Source organism: Dermacentor silvarum, chromosome 5 (genome assembly GCF_013339745.2).
Source record: "Dermacentor silvarum isolate Dsil-2018 chromosome 5, BIME_Dsil_1.4, whole genome shotgun sequence".
Classification (NCBI taxonomy): Eukaryota; Metazoa; Arthropoda; class Arachnida; order Ixodida; family Ixodidae; genus Dermacentor; species Dermacentor silvarum.
Window position 1 is genome coordinate 132,440,859 of NC_051158.1, and position 21,604 is coordinate 132,462,462.

The window sequence follows — 21,604 nt, forward strand, 5'->3', positions numbered from 1 at the left end:
TTGCGTTGTAGAGTCTATCCAAGGCGTCGTCTATCCGTGGGAAAGGGTATAGGTCCTTCGTGATTTTGTTGAGGCGACGATAAACGACGCAGGAACGCAGGGTTCCATGCTTCTTCACTAACACCACGGGGGACGCCCACGGACTCTTTGACGGCTGGATGATGTCGTCGGGTAGCATTTCGTCCACTTGTCGCCTTATCGCCTCGCATTCGCGCGCCGGAACTCGGTACGAGCTCTGACGGAGTGGGCGGACATATTCGTCGGTTATGATGCGGTGCTTGGCGACAGGGGTTTGTCGAAGTTTTGACGACGATGAGAAGCAGTCTTTGTATTGCAGGAGCCGGACTTATAGCTGTTCTTTCTTATGCCTGTGAAAGTTCTGTTTGAGGTCAAAATCTGGGTCAGCTACAACAGTCGTCGTTGCAGATGTGCTACAATCCGTAAAGGCGAAAGCAGTGCTGGCTTGTACTATTTCATAGATGCAGGCGACCGTGGTGCCCTTTTTAATGTGCTTGTATTCGTGCCTGAAGTTTGTGAACATCATTCTTGCTTTCCCTTCACGTAGCTCAGCTAGGCCTCTAGGGACGCAAATTTCACCGTCGTGCAGTATGTGATGATCGCCCTCGATGACACCCTCCATGTCGGCAGGCACTTCGGTACCGATGGAAATCACTGCACTGGAGCGAGGCGGAACGGTGACTTGTTCTTCAAGCACATTCAAGGGATGGTAACTGATGTTTGTATCAGGTGGTATGGCTTTGTGCGTTGAAAGCGTTATCGACTTGAACTTTAGGTCGATGACTGCACCGTGTTGGCTTAGAAAGTCCATGCCTAGGATGGCATCCCTGGAGCAGTGCTGCAAGATTACGAAGCACGCCGGGTAAGTGCGGTTGTTAACCGTGACTTGCGCTATGCAGATTCCAGCTGGCGTTATTAGGTGGCCTTCAGCTGTCCGGATATCGGGTCCTTGTCAGGCTGCTTTCACTTTCTTCAACTTGGCGGTGAAGAGGCCACTGAAGAAGGAATAGTCGGCTGTAGTGTCGACGAGAGCGGTGACGTTATGACCATCGATTAGCACGTCTAGATCGGTAGACCGCCGTCTGGCGATACGGTTAAGTCGTGGTGTCAGATCACGGCTGCATCGGCTTGCTCCGCTGCTGCTACTTCGCGTAGGCAGGTCTTCTTTCGGCGGCGAATTGTTGTCGTCAAGACTCTTGCCAGGCGGCGAAGGGTCTTCGGTATTGCGTCGTACAGCAACCGCACCTCCATCGGTTGTTGCTTTGAGTTTCCCAAATAGGGGCTCATGGACCAGCCCCGGGCAGGGCCAGTGTATGGGGCGGCGCTGCAGCGACAGGTAGCGTCCTGGCGATGGCGAGCGCGAAGGACATCGGGGTCCCCACTGCGTTCCGGCAATGTTGTCGGCGATGTCACATGGCCTCTCGCCAAGCTGTGGACGTGGTGCGTTGCTGACGAACCCGCGCAGGCCCATCTCGCGGTGTAGGCATCGGCGGTAGACATGGCATGGCACATTACTAGCAGGGACCGGAAACTCCCTATCCATGGGATGCTCGGTCCCATGTGGATACTAATGTCCCTATATAGAAAAAGTACCACCATTTACTCTTTCTTCCGCCGCCTCCTCACCTGAAGTGCTTGTTTTTTTTCTTTACTTTTTGCTTTCGAAAGCAAGTCAACGGTGGCGCCCCCAGAAAGTCCACGTTGAAGGGCGGGCACGCGCCGCCGCCGCAGGCGACTGCGACTGCGCAGAATGACTTTTAACATGGCTCACAGGCGCAAAAAAACGAAATATAAAGAAGTGAAAGCGCGCGCTATCATTGTCCAATCGGAGATGCAGGAGAGATAGAGTAGCGGCGTTGATCAAAGATGGCGGTACTTTTCTTATATAGGAACTTTAGTCGATACGCGGCGACAGCGCCGCTTCCACCACTGGCGGCTGCCGGATATCCTGCTGGAAATAATTCACAAACAAAACAATGCCTCCATGATGTCACTGATGGGGTCAGAAGGTAGAGGGAGAGGGCGCGCAACCGGGAGGATAGGGTCGCCGCTGAAGCCCTCCTTTCGCACTTCGCATGCAAGCGGACTGTGTTCGTGCTTTCTTGCAGGTCCGCTGGCCGTGCGGCGACATTGGCCAAATCGCAGAGCAGAACCCGCTTGAAATGTCTCGTCTATTAGGAAGCGCTTTCTTCCTACCAGGTTTACCTTGCAAACTGCTATTCATTTTCTAAACCACTGGGACAGTGCTCGAACGCACCAGTGCCAAGCAATTATAATGAAGAATATTTATATTGCGAACCGTTCTTAATTACCAATATTCGCGGTTAATATATATTACATTTCGTCCGTTCGTGAAAGTAGTCACTTTGAAAGTCCTAACTTGCGGTTACGTTTAGGGCTACACTTCAACTAGTCCACAGATATAGGGGGGGGGGGGGGGGGGTAGCATGCAGAAAATAACTTCCTGGCACCATCAATCGTTAATTTTGTTCGTGTGTTGTGAAGTGGAACAACTAAAGCTAGCCGATTTCTCGGCCAAACAAAACTCCACACAAGTAAAAGTTGACTGCTTTTGTTTTTACTCACACATTCGGTACTAGAATAAGACTGACTGACTGTCACCACGCAGAGCGCAGGTGACAATCTAAAGAAGCAATGTTCATTCACAGCAGAAATTTGTACATAATGACTGAAAATAGATTCCAGAAGATCTAAACCAATGCGAAAATTATTAACCACCACGGCGGCGTCTTTCTTTCTTTTCTTTTTTTAACCTTGGCTGTGCATCTCGACAAAGAGTGAACAAAATGTATAGCCCAAAAACACGCACTCAAGCCCTTCATTACAAGTATTTCACCGGCAACAGATGGGCTGCCGTCATGACGAATGAGTAGAGCGACACCGCTTTTATGTCAGTCCACTCAAGCTTGCACAGAACTGGTTTACTCACGCGAAATGAATACCAGCTCGGAAAATAGAGTGAAATACTTGTGCTTACCCGTGGTCATTAGGAAACCTGTAAAACTTCGCATAAGTGTAATTCCCGGTGTTTCGAATGCCACAGAGCCGCGCAACATATGTAATGCCCCTATTTAGCCGTCTTCGTCAAATGCTTGGTCTGCCTGGGGCGCCATCTTGTACGCGTTCCAAAATGGAACGGAGGCGTTCCGTTCCATCGAGCCACACACGATTGGTCAATTTCAGCCGCGACGTTCAAATTGACCAATCGTGTGCGGCTCGATGGAGCGGAACGCCTCCGTTCCATTTTGGAACGCGTAAAAGATCGCGCCCCTGGTTTCCTGCGTCTTCCGTTCGTTGCACGCCTGATCAAGCTTCTCTGTCTTATCTTTCCTATCTTCACACTTGGGACGACAACCAAAGGAAACGACCAAGCGCGATCTGACTTGTGATATCGCTGAGCGAGTGGCAAGGGTGAGCACAGGCAAGCTCGACGGACGCACTATGGCGACCACCTTCCCGCGTTTTGCCCGATTTAAAATTCACAAAAAGAGCAATATGAAAAGTAACTTAGGATGTCCGACAACCGCTAGGAGCTCGCACGTTCCTTGAATCCGAAACTAGCTTTACTTTCTGGGGCCTGGTACTAGACAATTCGCCTCGCTCATACAATCAGATTACATAAGCCTCGGTAACAACAGACAACGGATAGAAAGATGGATAACGTTCGAGAAACTTCCGATACATGCGGGCGCGTCCTGCGCCGAGCGATAACGTTTAGCATCTGTTAGCCGGTGAAAAGCGGTCAACGGTGAAAGCTAAACAAGTACACGTGTCAATATATCTCGCTGGTCGTTTTTTGTTCAAACAGAAGATGGTCCCACAGCTGAACATTACGGCGTGCCTAAATCCTACCTTGTTCAATGTGACACTCATTGGACTAGCTGACGTTTTACCTAAAGCAATCTGCCTCCCGATATACACAGATGACATTTGCCTTTGGACTTCTGCAGTTACTCGCCTTCAGGTACGCTTGCTTGCTTGCAGCGGGCAGCAACTTTGCCATCAACATATCTTCAAGCACAAGGCTTGAATGTATCACCCGAGAAATGTACATTGATTACATTCACACGGAAACCTATGACACAATACCTAGTCTATATAAATGACACACCATTGCCTACAGAAAGACCCATCGATTTTTAGGTGTAATAATCGACCGCAATCTTTCCTGGAGCCGTCATTGCACGTACCCGAAGAAAAACTGTCCTTGGTTGCCTAGCTACTGAGATACATGTGCGGGAAAACATGGGGCACATCTGTACGCTTCCTGCTTCAGTTGTACAGAGCTCTATTTCTAGGATATCTGCGATACAGCCTTCCAGCGTTGTCCAATACTTGCAAGTCAAATGCTCGCTCATTGGCGAGCTTAGAGGACCAAGCATTGCGCACTTGCTTAGGACTTCCTCGCTGCGCGTCAACTCCTGCAACAATCGTCCTCGCCAAAGATCATCCGATCTAAACATACTTTGCAGTGGATTGTCTCAGGGCGCATATCCGTCATCTTTCCCGTGCCCCGATCATCACTTGGCGTTCTTGACCTCGTTCCACGTTTTCTGAAGTTGTCTTCACCAATCCATATTGTATTCTATCAGGACACACTACAGCAGCAAGGCCTTCATTTCTTTTGTGGTGCCTGCAACAGCCTCAGGTGCGCCTAAGTATTCCGGAAATAAAGAAGAAGGCCAATCACCGAAAAATAGTTCTGAAACAGATGACGCTGCTATTCCTGAATGACACCTACGGGGACCGAATACACATCTATAGCGGTAGTTTGGTCTCATCTACCAGCTCTTCAGGTTAAGTTGTCATTCCGGCTACGAAAACCAAAATCAAGTTCAAACTGTCACACGTGACAACATCAACGGCGGCAGAGCTTGCTGCCCTACGTCATGCTGTAAAACACCTCCTGTAGGAGACACCTCAAAATGGGTCATCTTTTGCGATTCTAAAGCAGCACATCAGAGCCCGGATTTTTCCCTTTATCACAGAACCCATGAGCAGCTGGCTTATCGGATAAAAGAAGACCACCATCAAGCTATGGCTAAAGGGCATGAAATTATATTTCAGTGGCTACCTGGACATACCAGCATTGCTGGTAATGACCCCGCCGACGAAGCCGCCCGGTCTGCTGATCTGGAAGGAAGATCCTTGGACCATGGTCCTGTGCGTCGATGGCACAGAAAGCCACGAAAGCGTTTTGACGATACCTCAAGTCGACAGGTCTTGGCGACCGTCTGTAGACTTGGTGGGTAGCTTGAAATGTGTGCGAAACTGTGCTTTCTCTATCTCCTTTCTCTCTCCTTTCATCATTATATCTCTTCTCCCAGTGCAGGGTAGCAAACCGGATGCGCGTCTGGTTAACATCCCGGCCTTTCCTCTCTTCTATTTCTCTCTCTCTAAATCCAAGTACACGGGTGTTTTCGCATTGAGCCCCCATCGAAATGCGGCCGCCGTGGCCGGGATAGATAGATAAATACAAACAGAAAGCCCCCAAAAAGGGCGTTAAGTACCCTAATAATGCTAACGCATACAAAACTAAATTACTTTTGCCAGCGCTGGTATAAATACTATATGTTGACACTGAGAAGTGCGCACAGCCGGTCATAGAAGCTCGGCCACAGTTTAAGAGTGATGGCCTCGTCATTATTATGAATGACAAAGTGCCCATTACGTCTAGAAAATTTGCTAAGTTACACAAATACTTAAGGGAAACGATGAGTACGTCAGAGCATGCACAGTCCGGCTAGCACACGGCACTGAACTCACTACGCCGGTTCAACTTTCTCCTTTGTGGCATTGACATGCTCTGACAAGTGGCATTGACAGCCGCGGATGATTTTAGCAATCGTGCTGGCGCGGCGCATCGATAAGAGGAAGTAAAGATGGCCTCGCAACCCGCAGACAGTTGATGATAAGCTTTGAAAGTTGCGTTCGCCATGTTTAAACGGCTGTGCGCTCTGCGCCAATAAACCCTGGAGAAATGTCTTTTCCCACCCCAACAGTTTTTTTCAAAAGTCATGGCCATGGTGGAATAATGAGAAATTTCGCCACACGCGCTTTACAAATGTGCTACCTATGTCATTTTATTTTAGATGCCAAAACACCAACAAAACCCAGCTGACGGTGAGAGGTGGCGTTAATGGGCATGACTTTGTATAGATGGGCGTGGTCTAAATGGAGCGGTGCCTTCAGAATCGCGGTTGAAAACTTTGATCGGCCACAGAGAATTAATCATCCGCCCTGCACTCCTGATTATTTAACTAATGCTACTTGTGAAAAAAATAATAACATGAAGCGTGTTGAAAGCGAAATCGTGTGTGGTTATTGGCGCTTGCATGTTTACACAGTCACATTGAATATTAAGGTTGTGAAATATCGTGCGCAATATACTTCATAGACTCACCACAGTGGTTTATAGAATATTGCGTTTTGCTTCTAAGTAGAGGTCGCGGGTTCGATCCCGGTCCTGGTGGTCACGTTTAGATGGAGATGAAATGCAAAATCGATCGTGTACTTACATATTCAGGCTCACAGGTTAAAGAGCCGAGGTAGCGAAAAATAATACGGAGTCCCTAACTACGGCTTAGGTCACAATCATGTAGTGTTTTTGACGAGTGAAACCTCCCAAATTATTTATTTAGTCAAAATTAAACTTGTAGTATAATACCACTAATACTTATTGAAAGTCGCAAGCTTTTTGTATGCACGATGACCAACTGTGGATGCATCGATCCGCCAAGTTCACTCATTATGAATTTACTATTTACTTTAACGCAGACTCTTGCCTGTGCGCGAAAAAGGCAATCCCCACTTTTCTTAGAATAATGCAGAGCAATCAACGCGCCTGCAGTGAAGCTGAGTAGTACCCATGTCTGTGGTACCAGACTGCTCTAAGGAAGCAAGTTTCTTCCGTGTTGTTTTAGCACTTTGCTGTAGAATCGCACTGTAAATTGGAGCTCTTTCTCAAAGGTACGGCTCGTACACGAAATTGCATTCGCAACTACGCACTGCCGCATAGGACGAATCGATGCAAAAGCAACCAAAACACCGCTTCTGTAAATTCTTCTATGCTATCATTGTGGTCGCGCTGACATTCACCTCTCGAAGGACACCCCACCAATCTTTCTTGTGCTTTGTAAAACACGCGGATCATTATGTCAACAAGAATAATAAATATGTTTCCAGAAGTCCCACAATTGGCTAAAGCATCTTAGACATTTGCTACCTCCCGCCGTTTTTGTAATATTGACATGTGGTGGTGACGGTCAGGAACACAGTCGAAAACTATGAATAACGAAACTAAATCTTTATTTTGTAAATATTTTCCCTGAAAAACAGGCTACACTCAAAGCACAACGATAGAGGCAAACACAGTCGGTGCTCGTCGAAAATCTGATCAGTGGGTCAAGCGTGTCGGCTTTTATAGATCACTCGTCGAAGGTTCCAGTGCAAACAATGGTGCCCGCGTGGTTTCCAGAAACTACTACGCATCTCGTGTCGCGCGTGCAATCTGATTATGCGAGGTTCGGCGAGGACATACACAATACGTAGAATCAGCGATAACATTCGTGTAAGTACTAAATCATGTAGGGGCGTCTTGTGGCAGCGCGATAACGTTTACCATTTGTTAGCCGGTGAAAGCAGTCACCAAAGAACTATAAACAAGTACACGTGTCAATATGCTCAATGCACCCATCCGTGCAATCAAACATGTTGTAAGAAGAGCTCTAGTGATGTACAAGCACGGATAATTGTGCTTTCAAGCGTCTGTCTGGTGCTGAAGGCCCTGTGCTGCAATCAAACGTCTAAAATATCCGTCCATTATTCTACACCTGCACCAACCTGTCTCTGAAACTCCTGATGGCTCAATGTTTTACCTTTCTTTTTCCACCTGGTTACAATAACTGAACAAGCAGGTTGCCGTCTCTTATCTGGAACACTTTCGTGAGTGGCCAGGTTTGCCGGAGTGCTGGAGCAGATTTCAGAGTAGACGCGTTACTCAGAATACTACTCCACAAGACAATGCTGTAACATACAGGTGATACGGAACACGGACGAGGCCTCTCATCACTGTATCGGAGACGAATAATTGGGGATAACAAGATACAATCCCGTTGCCTGCAATTCATCTCCTCTAAAACCCCCTCTACAATCTGGCCATCCGACAGCGCACCTGACTGTGAGCTGCTGAAAGCTGTGAGCTTCTGTGAGCTGCTTAAAAGCAGCTTCACAGAAACTTACAGCACCCTCAGTACGCAATGGTGTGCCGCTTTTCAAAGAACTTCTCTGAAGCCAAGTTGGGCAACTGGATATGTCATAGTGAATATGTACCGCTCTTGAAAGGACGTATGTGATACCAATTTGGGCCAATCAGTATGTGTCACTGGGTATGCCCCACCCTTCAGCGCAGATAACAATCCCTCAAAACATCCCAGTGCTGGTCGTAATAGAACCCGCGTCGTATATATATATATATATATATATATATATATATATATATTGTCACCGCAATAACAGGACAAGCAACAGCCGGCAACACAGCACAACAGCTCCGATCGAGCAGCACGTCTTCTTCGTGGTCTTCGTCTCGCGCAAAATAAAGCGCAGGCGAACGGGAACCGCACAACACACGAAAATGCACTTAATTGACGTGTCATTATTCCCCCCCCCCCCGCCTCAAAAGCATCGACTCGATGCTTTCGAAGTAGGGACGGCAGGCGATCAGCGTGCGTAGTATGGCTTCATCCTAGCCACGTGGACGATGTCCGGTTGTGGTGTACGGCGGGAGCTTCGCGTGATGCTCTCTGGAACAACCATGTAGTTGACGTCATTGAGGCGTTGAAGAACCCGGTAAGGCCCGAAATAAATACGGAGAAGTTTCTCCGACCTCCCGCGTTGGCGAACGGGACTCCAGATCCATACTTTGTCTCCGGGGTGGTAGGTAACTTCTCTCTGACGGAGATTGTACCTGTGAGCATCGTAGTGTTGCTGAGAGCGAATGCGCAGGTGAGCTAGCTGACGAGCTTCCTCGGCACACTGAGCATAGTGGGCAGCATCGACTGTAGTAGATGCGAAGGCGTCGGGCAGAAGCATTACGTCTAACATGGTGGTAACCTCGCGGCCGTGAAGCAAGCGGAAGTGAGTAAATCCGGTGGTTTCTTGAACGACGGTATTATAAGCGAAGGTTACGAAAGGAAGAATGCTGTCCCAGTTCTTGTGATCCACGTCGACATACATTGAAAGCATGTCAGCGATGGTCTTGTTGAGCCGTTTGGTTAGGCCGTTCGTCTGTGGATGATAAGCGGTCGCCCGACGATGAACAGTGCCGCTGAGGGTCATCACTTCTTCCAGGAGTTCGGCTATGGAGGCGGTCCCTCTGTCGGTAATAACCACTGTGCACCATGAAGGAGGACTATAGCATGAATGAAGAAGTTGGAGACGTCGTTAGCAGTAGCTCGTTGAAGTGGTCTTGTTTCACAGTAACGAGTGAGATAGTCTGTCGCAACTATGATCCATTGGTTGCCAATCGAAGATTTAGGAAATGGACCAAGCAAGTCCATTCCGACTTGTTGAAAGGGTGCCCGAGGTGCTTCGACAGGTTGTAATAAGCCAGCTGGTTTAATGGGTGGTGTCTTGCGCGGCTGGCAGTCTCGGCAAGTCTTCACGTAGTGCTTGACGATACGGGACAGTTTAGGCCAGTAGTACTTGTGGCGGATACGTGCGAGAGTGCACGTGAAACCCAAATGGCCAGAAGATGGTTCGTCGTGACAAGCACGCAGGATCTCTTCTCGCATCGCAGATGGCACCACCAGAAGATTGGTTTGAGAGCTCGAGTCAAAGCTTTGCTTGCACAAGACGTTGTTGCGGAGAAAAAACGACGAAATTATGCGGCGGAATGCCCGTGGTGGCTGCGTAAGTTGGCCCTCAAGGTAGTCGATGAGCGGGCGAAGCTCCAGGTCATCACGCTGTTGCTGAGCCAAGTCAGATGCTGTGACGGCACAGAGGAAACTGTCTTCGTCAGTAAGTTCAGGCAGAGTCGTTTCTACAGGAGCGCGAGAAAGACAGTCGGCATCTGTGTGCTTGCGTCCCGACTTGTAGACAACTATAACGTCGAACTCCTGAAGGCGAAGACTCCATCGAGCAAGGCGGCCTGAGGGGTCTTTGAGACCGGCAAGCCAACACAACGAATGGTGGTCACTGACTACTTTGAAAGGTCTGCCGTACAAAATGGTCGGAACTTGGATATCGCCCACACGACAGCTAGACATTCTTTTTCTGTAGTCGAGTAGTTCGATTCGGCCGATGACAAGGTACGACTAGCGTAAGCGATCACTCTTTCGATGCCTTCTTGCCGCTGCACAAGGACGGCGCCGAGACCGACATTGCTTGCGTCTGTGTGTACTTCAGTGTCGGCGTCTTCGTCGAAGTGACCTAAGATTGGAGGAGTCTGAAGTCGTTGTTGTAGATCACAAAAAGCGCGATGTTGCTCGGGGTTCCGAACGAAAGCGACATTGTCCCTTGTGAGAAAATGCAATGGCTCAGCTATTTTCGAAAAGTTGGGTACGAAGCGACGATAATACGTGCAAAGTCCTAAAAAACGGCGAACCTCGCGTTTGTTCGTAGGAGTGGGGAAGGCAGCAACAACTCGCGTTTTTTCAGGATCCGGGCGAATTCGATCGCAGCTGATGACATGACCAAGGAATTTCAGCTCCTCGTAACCGAAGTGGCATTTTTTCGGGCTTGAGTGACAGGCCAGCAGTTCGGAGCGCATCAAGCACTGCACGAAGACGCTGGAGATGCTGCTCGAAAGTCTCCGAAAAAACGACGACGTCGTCCAAATAAACAAGACACGTTTGCCAGTTAAGACCGGACAAAACAGTGTCCATCATTCGTTGAAAAGTCGCAGGAGCTGAGCACAGGCCAAAAGGAAGAACCTTGAATTCAAAGAGTCCGTCCGGAGTAATAAACACGGTCTTTTCCCGGTCACGGTCATCGACCTCGATTTGCCAATAACCACTACGCAGATCCATAGATGAAAAATATCTGGAGTATCGAAGTCGGTCCAGCGAGTCGTCGATGCAAGGAAGCGGATAGACTTCTTTCTTTGTGACTTTGTTCAGTTTGCGATAATCAACGCAAAAACGCGGTGTACCGTCTCTCTTTTTAACTAGCACCACTGGTGACGCCCATGGGCTTGTATATGGCTGAATGATGTCGTCAGCAAGCATTTGTTTGACTTGTTCTCGAATGGCGTCTTGTTCTCTTCGAGACACACGGTAGGCATGCTGTCGGATGGGTCTTTAGGCGGGTTCGGTTATAATTCTGTGCTTCGCAACGGGTGTCTGCTTGATTCTTGATGTCGTGGCAAAGCAGTCGCTAAAGGAAAGCAAAAGAGAGCGAAGACTGTCTTGCTGTTGAGCTGATAGTTCGGAATTCACATCGAGTTGAATTGTAGACTGCTTGTCGTCGTGTGGGACGGACGAAAGTTCTGCGAGTGATAGGCTGGTTCTCGCGTCGCCGATTTCTTCGAAATAAGCGACAACAGAGTGCCTCGTGAAGTGCTGGTATTCGCGACTAAAGTTCTTAATTAGGATTTCAGCAGGCCGTTTGGTCAGTTCGAAGAGGCCGCGGGCGACGCATACTTGACGAGAGAAGAGGATGGACACATTGGTTTCAAGAACTCCAAGGGCAGTTCGGTCCACGTCGCTCAGTACGGTAACCAGTACACTGGAACGAGGTGGTACGGTCACAGAATCATCAGAGACACGCAACGCTACCTTGTGCGAATTGCATTCGTGCGAGCTTGTGTTACGTGAAAATGATACCAGCAGCTCTCGAAGATTTATAATGGCCCCGTATTCTCTAAGAAAGTCCATTCCTAAGATGAGCTGCCTTGAGCATTCCCGCAGCACGACGAAAGATCCGACGAAAGCAGAGCCGCAGATATGTACTCGGGCAGTGCACCTCCCAACCGGCGTCCCGAGATGATCATCCGCAGTGCGGAGTTTGGGACCATTCCATGGTGTGGTCACCTTTCGGAGCGTAGCCACCAAATCACCACTCATAACGGAGTAGTCGGCGCCGGTATCCACAAGGGTGGTGACCTGGTAATTGTCGACGGTTACGGTAATATCGGCGGAAAGTCCTGCGTCGTTATCAGAAAATGGCGTGGCAGATAAATCGTCGTCGTGAACGTGTCGTGTCGGAGGATGTTTGTCAGGACGATCCGCAGCGGCCCCACCCCCGGAGGCGGGAGAACACAGCTGCTGAGAAGCCAGGAACTGCTCTATCTCGCGTGGGCGCTCACCATTGCTTGGTCGACGAGCGTTACGGTGAAATCCCTGAAAGCCCATCCTCCGATAAGGGCACTGACGATACAGATGACCGGTCTGCTTCGCCGCAGTGGTAGCAAAGTGGCCGATTATCCGAGGTGCGCCACACGTTTGATTTCCGCATGATATCTCGCGGGCCTACGTCCTCATACGGGTTTACATTTGTAGCTGGAAATTGACATGGTACAGCTGAAACAAGGCAAGGCAAACGTCGTCCCGTAGATGGTTGAGGGCTCCGAGCGGCTTCGGCATATGTCAGCACTGGGGCTTCCGCTCGCGTTGGCGCCAATGGTTGGGTCATGGTCCTCATTTCGGCACGAATGATGTCACCAAACGCAGTAACAGTTGGCTGACAAGAAGCTTTGCTAACTTCCTCAAGCTCTTCGCGCACAACGGTTCGCACAAGCTATCGGTGTGCTGCTAAATCATGTCCGCAGGTGAAACATGACACTGCGGCCACGGTGCTTTGGCGGTCGTACTGTTGGGAGCGTTGCTGTAGCGCTCGTTCCATTGTCGTTGCCGAACTCAGCGACGGTAGCTGGAGGGTTACGCATGAGTCCAGCGAAAAGTTGTTCTTTCACCCCTCGCATTAAGAGACGAACTTTCTTTGTCTCGGCCATACCTGGATCTGCGCGTCGGAACAAGCGCGACAGGTCCTCGACAAACATGGCCACGCTTTCATTTGATTTCTGAAACCGACTCTGCAGAGCCTGTTCGGCCTTTTCTTTCCTTTCGGGGCTGCTGTATGTCTCGCGAAGCTGTCGTCGGAATTCTTGCCAGCTAGTGATGGAGCCCTCATGATTCTCAAACCACGTGCGAGCGTAGTCTTCCAGGGCAAAGTACACGTAGCGCAGTTTCTGAGAGTCATTCCATTCATTGACTCCGTGACTCGGTAGAAGTGGTCAAGCCAATCCTCCACGTCCTCGAACACGTCGTCATGAAATGACTTCGGAATGCGCGCTGCGTAGACAACACTCAGACTAGAGGTGGATTGGACTGTGTCGCTTTCTTGAGTCTGACTTGCACTTTCCCCTGTGGTGGACATCTTTACTTGGCTCAATGGGCTGTATTCAGGAGGTAGTCCTTGCAAGCGGCGGCTGTGGCGAAGTGCGCGGTTTTCCTCCGGAATCGTGGGAATGGTGGTATGGACTCGAAGCGTCGGGAGGTCAAATTAGTGCATAGGACGGTACCCAGCACATCCACCAATTTGTCACCGCAATAACAGGACAAGCAACAGCCGGCAACACAGCAGAACAGCTCCGATCGAGCAGCACGTCTTCTTCGTTGTCTTCGTCTGGTGCAAAATAAAGCGCAAGCGAACGGGAACCGCACAACACACGAAAATGCACTTAATGGACGTGTCAATATATATTTAGGCAATCATCCATGATTATATATTTACAAACACACAACGCACCGAATAGGTACCACAGATAGGCAGTGTATATAGCACAGCATAGATAGAATAGATAGCGAAGTGTATCAACTTGAAGGCTTGTGAGAAGAGCGCGGTTGCATAAACGCGTATGCATGATGCGTTTCAGCTTTGGTAATATTGTATGCCACTATATTGCATCAACGCTCACTGCGTTAACCTCGATATTCATCGTAAAGTGTGTGCTGCGAGATGGTTTCTTATTCGGACTTTCGTATGCTGAAAAATAGGTGCTATCCGTCTAAATCAAAGTACAGCTGATGCAGATGTTTTATAAGAACCTCTTTATTTGAAGTTCATTTACCTAGGCTGAAGATTCGTGAAGTTGGGTCATTATACTTGAACACCTTTGTCCCTAAAGATATTTAGAAATTGTTTGATTTCCTCCTTGCGAGCACAGATAACGTACTCCTATACAACATTCTAATATTTTAAGCTGAGTATAGTTAGCTGGAACACCCTATACTTACACTATCAAACAAGTATTTTTTTAAGAATACCGTGTCATATTTGAGCGCAGTATTTCGAGCGGAACTTCCTTGTTCATTTAATCCAGATCCATCTTTATTACTATCCTAGTACTGTTAATGATAATTTAATGAAGAATTAGGTACACAATGTAGAAGCCAACTTGAATCCTCTATAGAATCACACAACGGCAAGAACGCGCCATAGTTTTTTAATAATAGTAACTTGGTGAGAGTTCCGAAGCTAATGCCTCTTTTGATCCGTCTTTACGCTGAAGGCCTGATGAGTTTGTTAGGCTCTACACAGGTGCGCGTTTTATGTTCTCTATCGATTTAAACCATTGGCATCCCTGCATTTTCTTGTCGGACATACCTTATCACACGGAGGTATGCTTATCACTAGAAGCCGGATCTTTAGGCATTAAAAAAGCGTGTTTTAGGCTCCAAAAATAGGCAGGCAAAACAACGTTCTAGACATCCAACGTCGTAAATAAAAGCACAATAAATTTTTACATAAATGCATATAATTTCAAACGAAGACGTGCTCGACCTGCATCTACGACAGGAAAGCAAGAAATGTTATTGTTTATGATGGCACAAATGCACCAACAATTGAACATAGCCGTGCAATTGTCCCATATTACTACTGGAGTAATGACGATCAATTGGCTTAATTCAACAAGCACACTGCTCATATTCATGTTCGATGGCCACTGTATTCGAGCGTCTCATATAGTGAAACAGGCATGGAAAAGAATACTTGAAAGCTGGGACTACTGGTGAAAGAACCGCTACTTTATGTATGCCTTACGCAATTAAATTAAGTTACACCAAAAACAGACAAATAATAAATGCAAGAGAGACTACGATTTATTACGAAATTAACATGTTCTTGCATTAGGACTCGCAGGTGCAACTCTGGCAATTTTTTTATATGGAATGACACTATCCGAATTGTACACGCTAGACGTCCCAACACTGCCAAATACACTTGCGCCCATTTGAAGTGCACGTGTTTGAAGAAATCTGTTCGGAGAGCACGAGGACCGTAGCCTAATAATCGCTGTGATTTGTGGAAACAATAGCAAACTACCACCATCACCAGACTTTTAGATTCAAAATTGTGCCTCTTGTGACTTGGCATCTTGTACGCTGAGAAGGAACGCTCGATGGTGGTCAACATCTTACAAAGTAAATTACAAAAAAAAAGCCGCGTGCACATCACATTTTTCTTTCTTCGTTTGCTCTTCACCTTCCTTTCCCTTGATGGCCCTCCGTGGTTTCGCATTCGCCAACCGCTGGCGCCATGTCAGCGCGGCGGCGTATACTGGCCGGCGCGTCCTATTTCACTGCTGCTAGCGGTTGTTTTCCGGGAGTTGGTTGAACTGGAGGTCTAGGTTGAACCCCATAGAGTTCCGAACAATGTTGCCCGGTAACATGAATAACGATCTCTAACTGCACTCGCAAGCGAAACTTGAGCTAAATAATGTTTATATAGGCGCCGATATTTAAAATAGGCATTTATAGGCGTTTATAGGCATTTAGGCACAAACGCCAAAATACGCATTTATAGGCACTGTAAAAACACTCTAAAGGCCCTCCTTAACCTCTAATTCATGCTCATATATCAAAATGGGGTGACAGGAGTGCAAGGAAGAAAAAAAAGGCATTTGCCTAAAATCCTGTCTCTACTTATCACCTTTTAAAATTGGACGCATGGATGTGAATCGAGTATGACATACGCACTCAGTATAACAGCCAAAAAAAGAAGTGCGAGAGTTAAAACGTAATATATTTTATTCAATTCAACTTTGCACCTACAGGAGAGGTCTCGTTTCTGTCATTTTGACTACCACATGTTTCTTTGGTATAGTAAACTTTATGTCCCAGGGATCTGCTGCAAAATCGCCTGAAGGCGGCCCTGCAGGAAATTCTCTCATGCTCTTTCGCGCGTGCAAGTCTCCATAGTAAACACGCTGCATTTCCTGAAAAATAAAAATATGAGTAATGCACTAGTGGAACAATAGCACTGAACATCAAGTCAGCACGACAGCGCCTTCCTCTAGATTTTGGTTGGATCATATGTTCCCTATTTTAGAAAATTTATGAACCACAGGTTACAAGTATATAAAGGCTTTGACTAAGGTAGTAAACGTAGGCATGACTGAAGAGGTAGCCTTGTGCGCAGTTCATCAAGTGCAAACATTGTCAAAAGGCTATTATGTACCCTTAAACGATTTTTTTACTTCCTACAAAGTGTTTCAACACTAAGCGGTCGCAGAATTTATCTGTACTGAAAGTTTCTTGCAGCTTTATCATTTGACGCAGAGAGTTGACACCGTTGTCATCAACGGTAGTACATACAATTAGTACAAATTGCCTTTTCGCTTGAAGGACGAAGCATTCACAATAATAACAAGGTTTAGAGAAAGCAACAGTTGAAAGGCAGAGACGGTAACCAGATTAAGTGTCCGGTTGGCTACTCTGCACGGGGGGATGCATGGTGTAAGGGCAAAAAAATAACAATACAAGAGAAGATAAATAAAGGAACGCATCAGTTTGCCCATTCTAAAGTTTTAATGAGTCCCGTTTCTTTTAAAAAACACACTAGCGCTTTTAAAGCAGTTCGTGCCGACGTCGGCTGGGACCGGGGTCCAAGAAATCTCGCTTGCGTTAGCGTGCGGTTGTTAGTCCTGTCAAGCTTGGTGCTGAGGGCTTTTCTTTGTGCATGGAAACGGCGACAATAACACAGAAAGGGCGCTATCGACTCTCTGCACCCGCAAAACTTCACTTAGTGGACTTTTGGCAATTCCGATGAGGAATGAGTACGCATTGATAAAGGTACTCCAAGCCATAGACGACCACTGAGAGTTCCAGATGGGTTGCCATTCGTGGTAACCCATCTGGAAGGCGAAGCTTCAGATCATAATCCAGGGAATAAACGCGCTGGTTTTAGACTCTGCCAAATTCCACTGGGCTGACGTAAGCTCGCGAGCAAGTGCACGGAGCTTTCCCGCTGCGTCTGTTCTTGACATCGGGATAGCGACGCAATCGGCAATGGTATGTGAAGTTTGAGCGGCTGCGTCTGCTTGCTCGTTTCCAAGGACACCACAATGACTTGGCTAAAATTTAAATAAGATGCCATGTCCTTTCTCAACTACACAATGGTAAACTTCTCGTGTGTTGGCAACAAGTCGTATGTGGGGTCAACGGCGTAATGCTGACAGATTTTGGGACTCGGGGTAGCGTTTAGGCCGGTGATCTTTCAGCCAAAGGGATGAGTACGTCCGGGAGTAGGTGCGAGGGAAAAAAGGGCTTATTCTACATATTTACAGTTCCTCCAAATATGGAAGTCCACTCCATGGGGGAGCACATTGAAAGTCTCAGCTCACTACATGTCTGAGCACATATCAGAACGCATCAGGACACTCCACTGCACCCAAGGTGTCTGCTTATAAAACATTCGTCTTCCCTAGTTGACCCGACTAGGGAATCAGATGACCTTGATGCGGCCAATCAGAGGGGTCGTATTGTTCACTGAACTCCGCCTCTAATGTTGCACCGTCGCCTTCGCATTTGCCGCAACTACGTGACCATCTGGGTAACCGAGATCGTCGCCGTACCCACGGTAGTAATTCCACAAAGTTGGTGGTTCTGGTCGCTTCTATGTGAGCTTATGTGTCATCCCGTCTCAGCTGGTGTCGGGCCGCGTCGCCAGGTAGGCGGCCGCTGATGAAGGGGTGGCAGCGGGGGAAGCACCCAAAGGATGCGCACTGCCAAATAGAGACGCTTGTTTGCCCGTCACCGTCGGTGTCGGGCAGTGTCGCCGTCTGGGCAACGCCCATGAAAGGGCCTGCCTCGATGGAAACAACCAAAGAATGAGCCCTGCCGATTATGGACACAACAGACTCCTCCCCCGCTGGAAGATCCGACCTGAGGGTGACCAGCTGTCAGGTTGCCCGAAGCGTCGGTGGTCAGTCGTGAACTCGGGGTTTGTTCTTGAAATAATGGCCGACGACACACTCGAGCTTAAGGTCCCAGAATTATCCTCGTTGTGGCCTTCTCTCTGGGAATAGACAAGCACACACACGACCACAAGGACAGGAAGGTGCCATGCTCGTACCGAGAGCCATCGGTTCGAGCGAACAAATCAACGCACCTGCCCTCATCTAATAATAGCACCAAAGCAGCCATCAAATCATTAAACCTTCGCTGAAGCCCACAATTCTGAGATTAGACCAGGATTCACAACTTCCTCCCAACATCCGATACGGAAGAGCAATACGGAAGTGACAAAGCACACCACGGTGCGCAAGCGCCCGAAATCATTCTAAATCCACCAGGCCTCGCCTATCCCAATAATTTGGACCCACAATTTTGTGCCGCCAAAGCGACCTCTCATGAACCTCTGAGTTCAGCAAAACCGAATCGTCGTGCTGCAGAGAGCAAAGGTAGAATGCTCGAAAACGCTATCAATCAATGGTAATTGAAATATCATCTGCAGCACAAACGCCAGGAACCATCTGTTCGTATACTCTACATCCGTTATTAACGCACGTGCTAGCGCCACTGAGTGACTCGTTGGCTTCACGGATGTGCTATCAGAGTCGCTCTCAGTTTGCGGCCACAATTAAACACATACGTGTCACTGGCACACAAACATTTTATTTCTCTTGTCCTCAAAGGACATGCACTTAAGAAACAACAAAAAATCTTGCGCAAATTACGCGCTCAACACTACAAGAATATTCACGCTTATTTAGAAGCTCTTCCACGCACGTTCTAAAGGAAACTCAATACACGCCCGTTTTTTAAATACGCGTGTGAGCCACGCACTAATGCATTGCTTCTTGTGCCCGCGCAAGACACGCGTTAAAGGAACGCCGCTAACACTTTCTAAAAGTGTGCAGTTTAAACAATGGCTCTTCCAAATAACGCGTTTTACTTTCCAAGAAAAATCTCGCAAACACTTCCGAAAAGTGAACTGGCACTCAAGGGCGCCACTACAGGCTTCTAAGAAATAACGTGGATTGACTCTGCAAGCGTATCCCCTACAAAAAAGAAGCCTACCTGCTAAAAAAAGAAAGACATATCGAAAAAAGTAACTTTCAAACATACACAGTGAGCTTCTAAAATAAACAAGCAAACAAAGATCGAAACGTGCATATCAAAATGATCTCTGGTCTCTGCGATCTCAAAACATTTCACCAAACACAAAAAATAAACAAACAACCTGCTTCCACAAAAACTGAATCACTGATTTTCGTTCCGATTAGCCTATGGCTGTGCCATATTTTTAAGCCGTATTCGAGGTGGGCGCGGTCTGAGTGCTCTTCTTGTTAACGAGAGAGTACAAAGGGCAAATAGGTCATTCTCCACGCTGGCGACTGCCGACACTTTACAAACAGTGAACACGCCTTCTACGCATCACACTACGATTTCACCGCCGCGCATGACCAATTCACGTCGCCTTACCGGCTCGTCCTCCAGTGTCATGCCTAACACACCTTGAAAAGAACCGAACGAGGGGGAACATAATTGCCCCCTTCTCGCCACCTTCGGTTTTGTCCACCTTTGCACTGTTACGATTGACATGTCACGCGCCGTGTCAAAAAGAATTACGATTGACGTATGGCAGCCGGGTAGTTACGATTAACATGTGACGCCCCGTGCAGGGGGAAGTATCGGAGGCCCATGCCTAAAGCAACAGAGGGTGAATCCCTGATTTGCTATGGTTGTCTCAAGTGGTCCGCAATCTGGCGGGCGAGTCGCAGTGATTTATGGCCCCCTTTGTATGTGTGTGCGCCCAGCAGGAGAGGGGTTCCGGCTTCCCTGAACTGTGTACCACCGGGGCCTCGTGTCACATCATTTTTTACCAGGCCCTTTGCGTACGTGCACCTAGAGAGCGCCCAGAGAGCGAACGATGCACGGCAGAAGCCTCAAGTCCCCGCTATTGGAGGCAAGACCCCGAAACGTCGCCTAGGAGAGAGGGAGTAGCTGCCGCACCCCGACTGGACTCAGTACCTGTCACGTGACGTTGACGTGAGCGAAATACCGTCTACGATGTTAGCGGGCCTATTTAAGCGGCCACACCATGTATTTTCGATTCATTCATTCTCTTCTTTTCAATCCTTCATCAACGCTGAAATAAACTGTGCAAGTTTCGAACTAGAAGTCTTCTTGTCCCTACCTGGTCGCCATGGTCTACCGTACGCCTGCAGTCTGCCGAGAACGCCACGCTATCCAGCAGTAACGCCGGTCGAGCTTGAGGGAACCGGCGTCGCAACAGCGCCGATCGACCCTTTCTTCTATTTCTCGTCCGGCGGTTCGGACGTGCTCTGTCTGGAAACATTCCAAGCAACAAACACGCCGTTAGAACTCTTTGACTGCGCTCCCCACTCCGTTTAGGGCCTTTATTCGGCCGCGTAGCCCTGTCTGTCGCATTCCTGACTTTGCGACGCCCCTTCATCCTAGCACGTTTTCTAGTGCTTGTTTTTGAGCCTTCTGCTCGCATCTCGTGCTGACCGGCACTTAATTCGTCGGCCACGATTTCCATCTCAACCTAACAGTCTGAATGATTCGCGGCTAAATCATTACTCTAAATGCTACCTCGACTGGCTGAGAGCTTCAAACACTTAGGAACAATTTCTCGCGAACCAGAAGCCGCTGGCTGACGTTGGCTGCGGGGTCCATCTCACCACGGCCATTCAGTTTGTTGGGACTCGGTGTAGCGTTTAGGCCCGTGATCCTTTAACGAAAGGGAGTACGGGAAGTTAACCAAAGGGAGTACGTCCGGGAGTAAGAGCGAGAGAAAAAAGGGTTTATTCTACATATTTACAGTGCCTCCAAATATGGAAGCTCAATCCATAGGGAACACTTTGAAAGTCTCAGTCCAGTACATGTCTGAGCACATATCAGAACACGTCAGGACACTCCACTGCACCCAAGGTGTCTGCTTATAAAACATTCGTCCTCCCTAGTTGAACCGACGAGGGAATCAGATGACATTGATGCTGCCAATCAGAGGGGTCGTATTTTTCACTGAACTCCGCCTCTAATGTTGCCCCCTCGCCTTCGCATTGGCCGCAACTACGTGACCATCTGGGTAACCGAGATGTCGCCGTTCCCACGGTAGTAATTCCACAATGTTGGTGGTTGTGGTCGCTGCTAATTGAGCTACTTTGTCATCGCGTCTCAGCCGGTGTCGGGCAGCGTCGCCAGGTAGGTGGCCGCTGATGAAGGGGTGGCACCAGGGGAAGCACTTAAAGGATGCGCACTGCCGTATGAGGGAAGCCCGTCACCGTTGGTGTCGGGCACTGTCGCCGTCTGGA

The 21,604-nt window shown here is 48.3% G+C and overlaps 1 protein-coding gene across 5 annotated transcripts in view; it reads right to left on the bottom strand.

Annotated features, from left to right (window-relative positions):
- Positions 1–16,053: 16,053 nt before the first annotated feature.
- The window catches only part of LOC119452590 (uncharacterized), a 124,976-nt gene continuing 119,425 nt past the window's right edge, over positions 16,054–21,604 (bottom strand). For all 5 annotated transcript variants that reach the window (XM_049668489.1, XM_049668490.1, XM_049668488.1 and 2 more), the window contains one exon: positions 16,054–16,258. In XM_049668489.1, the coding sequence (XP_049524446.1) occupies positions 16,074–16,258 (185 nt within the window). In that variant the 3' untranslated portion in view covers positions 16,054–16,073. The remainder of the gene's footprint in view (positions 16,259–21,604) is intronic.